Here is a 9256-nt window from a genome sequence, read left to right as displayed (position 1 = left end):
GAAGAACGAGAAGGGGGGAAAATTTTTTTTTTTTTTAAAATACATTTATAAAAAAAAAAAAAAAATAAAATAAAAAATAAACCTGATCCTGGCACATTTCATCACCTTCACGTCAGAAAACTCCGGAAATGGAACGTGCCGGTACATCAGGAAGTAGGAAAACAGCTAACTTGAGTGTCACAGTGTTCCTTCCGGAAAGTCACGACAAACTTTGGCGAGGTTACGGTACAGGTGTCAAACTCAAGGCCCGGGGGCCAGATCGGGCCCACCCAAACAAACCAAGTGTCAACTTCATCATGGATTTTGAAAAATTTATTTTCACTTGGGTACAAGATTTGGGCCAAAATTGGAATTTGTCATCACTTTTTAACAAATATTACAAGCATTTGTTTTTCTAATCAAATGCCTTCTAAGATAAATTGAACAATAGTTGAACAGTGGACCCCGTGAGCAGCAAAAACCTGGGAAATTTTTTTTGTTTCCTTATAATTAGGGACATTTCATACCTTTTTTTTTTGACCGATACCACTAGTAACCTTTACATGAAATTTAAATTACCACAGTGACAGATGTATTTAACCAAAGACCTTTCTTTTCGATGAGTCGTATGTGTCAAACAGCCGCAGTGTAGCGCCAACTACTGGCGAGGGGGACTTTTTGGGGGGGCCTAAAGTATTGGTAGCTGGTATCGGCCGCCTTAACAAGTACCTTATACCTTGAAGCAAGGCTGGTATTCGCCCATCCCTAATAATTACATTACACAGGTTAAGTCAATGCCATGAAAAAAAAACCTAATAAAACAGGTTGGGGTTCCCAGAAAAAAATGCGAATATGCGGGGTCCACTGTATACTTCAATATCTGTCACCAATTTCCATTTAGTGAGCAATTATGTATTGAATGATAAATCTTAAAACACCAAAATGATACAAAAATGAGTTTGACACCATTGCGAATCAAAGGCATCAAATGCCGACTAAGGAAGAAGTTCCTGGAACTTTACGTCTCCCGCAGAACAAAAACTAATAATCGGAAGGCCATCAACATCGCTGACGGCGGAGGGATTGCTGGTTGCTATGGCTAAAGACATCCTGAATACACTCCTCTCAAAATGTTCGGGATATCGGGCCTTGTGGGGTCATTTCAAGATGAATGCAAAATTCACCTTTTACAGGTGAAACCCACTTCTATGCCTTTCTGTGACTCCTCCGGTCTCTCAGGTTGACGTGGAGTCACTGAAAGGCATTTTAGTTCCATCCTGGAATTTCAGCCCATAGCCCAAAATCCCAAACTTTTTGCGAGTCGCGCAAGAACTGACTTCGTTCGTGTGTGTGTGTGTGTGTGTTCAAACAGTCAGCAGTCAAGGCATCGCAACGTGTCAAAGTCTATATTTGTGACCGAAATGTCCATCTTTGTGCGTACTTGTCAGAATGTCCTCATTCCTGAAAGCAAAAAGCTCATCTTTGTACGAAAAAAACAACAACAAGCTTCGTTCCTGAAAGCAAGAGCTTGTCTTTGTACAAAAAAACAACAACAATCCTCATTCCTGAAAGCAAAAAGCTCGTCTTTGTACGGAAAAATACGACAATCCTTGTTCCTGAAAGCAAAAGCTTGTCTTTGTACAAAACCAACAAACCAAAAAGTCCCTCCTTCCCTTTTTCCTCACGAGCGGGGCCGGCGTCCGGAGGCGCTGCAGTCGCGCTTTGAGCTGCTCCTGCCTGGCGCGCAGTTTGTCGCGCTTGGACTGCAGCTGGTGGGCGTGGCCCTCCAGGCCTCGGATGCAGTCCGTGGCCTTCTTCAGGATGACCACCTTGGAGGCTTTGTCGTTGCGGGACAGCTCGGGGATGTTGTCGCGGAGGCGCACGAAGCAATTCTTCAGCTCGTTGCGCCGCTGCCGCTCCATCACGTTGTGCGTCCGCCGCCGCTCCTCCTCGTCCTCCGCGTCCGCCGCGTGCCGCGATGACGGCTGGTGGCGGGCGGACGGCGAGGAGGCGGCGTGATGGCCGCCGCGGGGGCGTTTGTTGGACGAGGAGGGCGGCGGGGAGGCCGGGCGCGGCGCGGCGTAGTTGTGCTGCAGCTGGATCTCCAAGTGGTGGCGCCGGAGAGCGCAGCGCTCCTCCTCCTCTTCCCGCCGCTTCTGGCGGCGGGACGAGAGGTCGGCCGAGGGGCGCCGCCCCACCGTCACAACGTCGATCTCTTCCTCTGCGAGACGACAAGACGAGACTTTAATCACACCGCGTCACCCCCCAAAATTTTTGTATTCTTTTTTGGACTTTACAAACATTCTAAAAAAACAAATATTTAAAAAAAAAATTATATATACATTGCTTAGTTTGGGGGAATTAAAAATCATACATTAACCCTTTTTCATGTTTTAAAAAAATAGCATATTTTAAGTTTTATGATTTAAAAAAATATCAATTCTAATACAAATTAATTTAACATTTGTACAAAAAACAATTTACAATTTCATTAAAAATATTTTAAACTAAATTCAAGAATTCAACAAAAATGTTTAGTGCAATGAAGTTCATAAAATATTTTAGATTATCAAGATTTCTTTTCATTAAATTTGAATTTGTATCATTTAATTTGTCAGCGTTATTTTTTTCTGAATCCTAAAACAAATATTTTTCTAGTTTTTATTGACAAAAGTAAAAAAAAAAATGAATTTCTCCAAATTGTGTTCTGAAATATACTTTCATACTTTCATTTTATAAATTAAAAAAAAAAAAATTATGTTTTAAGGTTTCATGAATTAAAACTAATTTGTTTTATGAATTGAAAGTTAGAAATTATGACTATATATTGCTACCCCTTTTAAGTAGCTTAATGCTTAATTTTTCATATTGTATTTCATATGACAAATGCTTTTATACATTTATTTTTTTTTAAACCTGATTAAAAATCTCCTTTCCAAGCGTGTCCTGGGCAGGACAACGAGGAGTAAGGAACACAATTATATATATATATATTTTTTAAAATACATGAATCCTAATCTAAATCTAAATTATTTAAAATATTTTTAAATATATTTATTGTACGTCTCGAATTTTTTTTTTATAGTTGTGAGAAATAAATTTGCCACTTCCTGTGTGGTTAACGGTCAGCAAGCGGCATTGCCAGTGGACTGCAGTCAGTGAAATGAGTGAGTGACATGTTAATGGTTTGAGACACACAAGCACACTCGCGCTTCCGTTACGCTGTCAGTCCCCAGCGGTGACCCCGCCCACACTTTAAAAAATGTATACATATATTAGTATGCAGGAAAGCACGAGCGTGCCGAGACCCGAAAGAGCAACGACGCGTCGGGTCCGTCGATCTCACCGGAGTCGCTGGACGAGTACGTGGACATCTCTCCTCCGGTGGAGCAGTAGTCGGAAGTGGCTTCGCCGCTCTCCCGGCTCTCCATCAGGTCGTGGCAGTCCAGCGTGGAGCCGGCGAGCCCCTCGAAGATGGCGGTGTCCATGTCCGACAGCAGCGGGCTGGAGCCCAGCACCGACGACGCCGGCTTCTCCGACGCCAGGCACCGCCACAGGCCGTCCTCGCCGCTCTCCTCCTCCGAGGGCCGGCGTCGACGCCCCCCGCCGCCTCCGAAAGTACCCGCCTTCTCGTGGATGAAGGCGCAGTTCCAGTTGAGCTGCATGTCGTGGTCCTCCAGCAGGATGTCGGACACGAAGCTCAGCTGGTCGCCGCTGGAGAGGGGCTCGCCTCCCCGGCCGGCGGCGCCCGCCGCCTTCGTGGGGGGCGACTGCGGAGGAGTGGGCAGCGACTGGAGGTCCTTCATCAAGCTCTGGCAGAAGTCGTCGTCGAAGAGCAGCGGCTCAGAGTAGAGCCAGTCCTGCGGCTGGGCGAAGCTTTGCAACATTTTCAAACTGCAGACCAGAAAAATCAGGTTAAAATCCGGACAAGCGCGTTCATCCGAGCGCACGAACGCACGCTTGAGGGAAAGTCAACTCCTCCAAAGTCGGGTGCTCCCTTTTATTCGTGTTGACATCTCTGGGGATCCACCCATGGCTGCTAAACCCCGAAAAAAAAACAAAAAAAAACCACGCCCTCTTCTCCCCACGTCACAGCAACAGCTGGACGAGACATGGCTGGCGTTTCCACAATTGACATTTTTGTCAAACAGCAGCAGCAGCTCAGCGAAGCACACGCTCTCTCGCTTCGGACCAGGACACGCCGAAGCCGGCAGGGCGTGGAGGTCATGTCACAATCGCGTCACATGCTGCGTGGATGTGGCGCGTGCTCGCCGTGTACAACAAAGCCACACTGTGTGCTGCGTGCATTTGACGCACACACCCACTGTACAAAAGATTGAATGGAGAGTCGGGGAGTCATTCAACGCCCTTGTGTGCAGCGTGGAAACTGAATCCACGCGTGGGAATTATTATTATTATTTTTTTTAAAGTTCGTTTCAACAAAGCACACCGACGCCGATCTACTCTCCAAGACAAAAAAAGGAAGATAGAAGCCGCACAATTAGCAGAGAGTGACGCGGTTTGGGAGCAATTAAGCAGCTGGTGAAAAATACGCGCATTTCCTAATGAGGCTTTGGCGTAGCGCAGCTGCTCCTAAGTGAGCGTTAAAGAACGCCCGACTGCAGCGTGAAAGACAAGCCACGTGTGCGAATTTGTTGCATTTGAATTTCGTTTTAAGCGCACACACCGACGCCGATTCACTTTCCGGCACATTACACGACCGTAGACGGTGCACAATTAGCAACGAATGGCGTGGTTTTTGAGTAATTGCGCAGCTCGGGGCAAATGTGCGCATTTCCTAACGGGGTTCTGCATGCCGTCGACACCCAGCGGCGTCTTGAGCCACCACATTTACTCAACGTAACCCACTCACAGTTCAGTTCCCCTCAACCGGCCCCCGGTTGTCGTCAGGTACACTTTGAACTTACTCGTCACAAAGACAAAAAAAGGGAGAGAGAAGCGTTCTTACCGGTAGTCGTGCTTTCAAACAACCAGTCGGGATTTCAACGAAGTGGAAGAAAAGTATCCGAGAAGGTTAAAGTCCACGAGGGTCGAGGAGGACGACTACTCGGTGGTGAAGACAAGTCGCTGTGGTCGCGCGTAGTCGGAGCGGGAGCCAGGCAGCATGTTGCGGGGCGGTGCGGTGCGTTTTCGGGCTGAGCGAGCGGCCGCTTCGCTAGCAGCGCACAAAGTGGGTGTGGCCGGCGCGGCCGCAGCGCTTTTATGGGCGCGGCTCGCCGGTGGCCCTCCGCGACGAAAAACGGCGCCAAAACCGCCCAACCGGCCACCGATCGCGCACCGACTCGCGACCTGTCGTTTAATCGCCGCCGTTCGTCGCCCTTCGCATCCGGTCCGGGCGGAAGCACCGGCGACGAAGGCGGCACCGCGGCGTTTATCGCGGGGGTCGGGTCTAGCTCGTCTCGCCGGCGCAGGGATACCGGGCAGGGGCGCAGGCTGCGTTTCAAGGAAAAGGATGGCGGTAAAAAGGGAGCACATTTACACACGTGGACTGAGAGGAGACACCGCCTCGCTAATCGTTATTTAAAGTCGCAGTACACCAATCCCCATTCGACACAAGCTTTTTATTTATTTATTTATTTTTTATTTGTGTGGAATGTTTTCCTTCTGTTTTTTTTTTCAGAGTAATTCTTACATTAGAAGGATTGTATACAGTCTCAAACTGTACTTAATGATTTGTTTAAGATGTATTGCACATAACCAGTCAATAGAAAAATGCACCTGAATGTTTAAAAACAAACATTTGTTAAATATTACATGCAACTGTACTGAACGTAAAAGTTAAATACAACTGAACTCGATTTGGCCAGTGGTTCCTTTGTATAGCACTAGAGGGAGCCGAGTGCTCGTAGCACACTTTGAGAAACTGGTCTAAAACATAACTCGAGCACCCAAAATAGGTCTAGTAAAAAGCTGATTTCATTTTAAAATCAGAAGTCAAGGCAAATAGAAATTTTTTTCAACAATTGTTCCGTTTGGTAACAAAAAAAAAAAGGCTTGAAATATCTCACACTTTGCAAATTTGCTACCGATTTGACAGTCAGTGTTTGTATGTACACCATTGGTTTTAGCAGAGGCCCGCATCTGGTCCTCAGGCCTTGAGTTTGACACCTGTTCGATGAGCAGTACAGAAAATGGATGGAAAAAAAAAAAGAAAATGGATGGAAAGATGGATAAAATACATCAATGTATTAATCAAATGCATGTCCGTGCGCAGACATTTTTGGGGGCAGGTGCTCAAGCACCCCCCCCCCCCCAAAAAAAGGTCACCCAACGCCAAAATGATTCATAAAATGAGGACAAAAAACAGTAGTAGGTATTCAACTCATGCATTTATTTCTGTTAACACACTTAACACAGTCAATAATGCAACTATTAACAAAAGAGGTGAAGTTTGGCTAGAGTGGCTATAAAAAAAAAAAGTCAACACACCCCTGCTCAAATGGCAGCTTTTGGGAAGGAGAAGGAGGGGGCTTGGGTCAAGGCTCAACTCTCACAAGGGCTCAAATAAACGGCCATAAGATTTCAAAAACACTTTGGGTAAAGTGGAAGGAAGAAAAAAAATGGCGTACAACAACAACAACAAAAAAAAACAGCGTTTTTTTTTTTTTTTTTTGGGGGGGGGGGGGGGTTTCCAGGGCAAAGGGGCACGTGCTTGAGCACCACCTTGTGGCTATGTGTGCGCGTGCCCGATCAAACGAATGTAGGTAAATGGGTGACTGTGTTGTACTAGTTTGGATTCAAAGTGCAATTTGGTATTTTCCATTGACTTGCTCCCTATTTTATTCCATTACTGCACTGTTTTACTTCATGGCCCTGTTTTTGCTTTCTTCTTCTTCTGCGGTGGCAACGCATCAAGCGGCACGGGGACGTGTGAAAGAGGTGAAGTGTGTCCGAGTTGGCGTGAATCGAGCTCCGGTACCGCAGCAACTCCTCCTTCCTCCGCCTCCTTACATAACGGACGGGAGACTCTGTCTGTCGCGCACGTGCCGGCCCGTGCGGCCAATCGGAGCTGGCGTGGCCCGGCGTGCACGTGAGTGCCTCAGAATGCTCCGAGGAATGCTTGCTGCAAGGAGGCGCCGAGTCTTCCACGACCCAAAATCGACTCGAATACATCGGCAACACATACTGCTCATCAACAAACAAACAAACAAACAAACAAAAAATGGTGTTTCTGAATTGATGCACGCTCATTGGTGGATTTAAAAAAGCGTGGACCCCGTTTCAGGCCCCGACCCCAAGTTTGGAAAACACCGGTAAAAAAAAGGAATTGAAATTTATATTATTGATAAAAACATAACATATATGCAAAATGTGTTGTTTTAAACATAATCGTATCAAAAAACAAATCAGGACAAGAAATAAGTTGTCCATGAGTTCCCACATACAAAATTATTTGATTTGGTTTCATATTTTTTTTTTTCAGGATAATTGATGCTTGATTGTAATTTATTTGCAATTTAAAAAATGCTTTTTAAAGAAAAATACATCAAATATTTAATTACATTTTTATTTCAATGTAATATATTTTTAAGAATATTTATGTTTAATTATAATTTTAAGCCCGTTCCTCTTGGTTTGCCTGTGTTGCAGATACACAATTGTTTATTTGTTTATATTTTTTGATTATTTTTTTTTAAATATAATTTCTTTTTTAAGATAATTGAGTAATGTCATGTAATTCTAAATAATATTTGTATTTTTGTATCCCTTTTTTTTTTTTTTTTTTTTTCAAAGCAAGAAACATGTTGCCCAATATATATTCTGTGCTGGCGTCAACGTGTACGCCGCGCGTGTGCTTGGCGTGCATTTGTGTTTGTGTAGCTCAACATGGGTATAAGAATATGATCTAATATATATAGGCCATAATTGCAGCCTTGCAGGGAGTCTGGCACATGGAAACTATTTTTCAGCTGAGTGCAAATGCACTTTTTTGTTTTTGTATCTCCCTCAATGGCAGCAAATTGCAACGTGACGCTTCCGATGAAAGACGGCGCTCCAGATTGGCGGCGGTCGGGTGGCGGCGGTTGTGTGACACAAAGAAGGGAGGCGGCCCAGTCGACAAGTGGGTTAACGTGCCACCTACAGGCCGCCCGCCGGACTGACTGATTTAACGGCCTGCCGATTCACTGACTTCATTAGGGAACGACCGCTGCAATGTGCCGGCTTTCCGGCTTGTTCCGTGCCGGTCGCGCCGCCCGACGGATCTGCGGTCGCGCGTGAAATCCATCTGGTTTCGAGTCGGAGCGACTCCGCATGACGCCACGCGTTCTTTGTTCATGACGGATGGTGGCGGGAAGTCACCGAGTACAAATGCAGTGCGGGATTAAAGGGGAGGGCTCAGGGTAAGGGTTGGCAAAATTAGGTTAGGAGGTCAGAGGTTATGGGTTAGGATTAATGGTTAGTACCGCCCAAGTCACCGTAGGTTGGATTAAGGTTAGGAATATGGTTGGGGTTAGGGTCAGAAGGTTAGGGTTAGGGTCAGAAGCAGGTTTTCGGGTTAGGGTTAAGTACTTTGCCACGGTACTTGTTACTTTTTTCGACCTCCGCAAATGACAACATGACGTAATCAATGCTATCTCTAAAATATTGTCAAATTCTAAGCTAACTAAGGAGAAATGACCACGTTCGTCCTTCGTTCACATCCGACATTTCATTAAATGGGGGGAGCCGGGTGAGCCACCTGGCCTGGCAAACTCACGTAAGCGAGTCGGCTGGCATTATAGCCGCGGAGCATGTATGTGCGCCGCTGCGCGCCCACCCCAAAAGTCATCTCGTCCTTATTAGGTCTGTCCCGTCGGCCTGCCTGCTCCGCGCTTTAATTAGACCGTAGCCTCTCGCTTGGCTCACGAGCGCAAAGCGGATCTCTGGTCATCGAGGCTACGGGACTAAAAATGACTTCAGTTGAACCAGAAACGGGGGCGAGGTTTTGGCTAGCGGACGGATTTGGGATTAGGCTAAAGGGTTGGCTGGATGAGTGAGGTTACGGTTACAGCGGAAAGGGGATCCTTATCATTTTCTCTTTTGATCTGCTCCCCGTGTCGTTTTTCGGGCTTCGCTGGAACAAAAGCAAACTTTTCCAGACACTTTTCCTGGAAATGTTCAGTCCATTCCTTGTCGTTTGACTGCCAAACTCTTCACTATTCAGATATGTGCACCAGTAAGGACTGCAGCAAAACACATGGCTAACGAGTATTGCTGACTCGGACTCCCCCCCCCCCCCCCCCCCCTGCCCCCTCCCCCCTCTTGCACAAACTAC

General features: G+C 46.2%; 1 protein-coding gene across 1 annotated transcript; it reads right to left on the bottom strand.

The window, feature by feature from the left end:
• Positions 1 to 297: 297 nt before the first annotated feature.
• Positions 298 to 5427, bottom strand: LOC133483902 (transcriptional regulator Myc-2-like). Its single transcript, XM_061785751.1, has 3 exons — positions 4949 to 5427; positions 3326 to 3873; positions 298 to 2200 (listed from the first exon to the last, which is right to left on the bottom strand). Exons 2-3 carry the CDS (start codon positions 3864 to 3866, stop codon positions 1539 to 1541), a joined length of 1203 nt encoding a protein of 400 aa, XP_061641735.1. The 5' UTR covers positions 3867 to 3873; positions 4949 to 5427; the 3' UTR covers positions 298 to 1538.
• Positions 5428 to 9256: the final 3829 nt, after the last annotated feature.

This window comes from Phyllopteryx taeniolatus, chromosome 9, assembly GCF_024500385.1.
Source record: "Phyllopteryx taeniolatus isolate TA_2022b chromosome 9, UOR_Ptae_1.2, whole genome shotgun sequence".
Classification (NCBI taxonomy): domain Eukaryota; kingdom Metazoa; phylum Chordata; class Actinopteri; order Syngnathiformes; family Syngnathidae; genus Phyllopteryx; species Phyllopteryx taeniolatus.
This window is presented reverse-complemented; position numbering and strand designations above follow the sequence as displayed.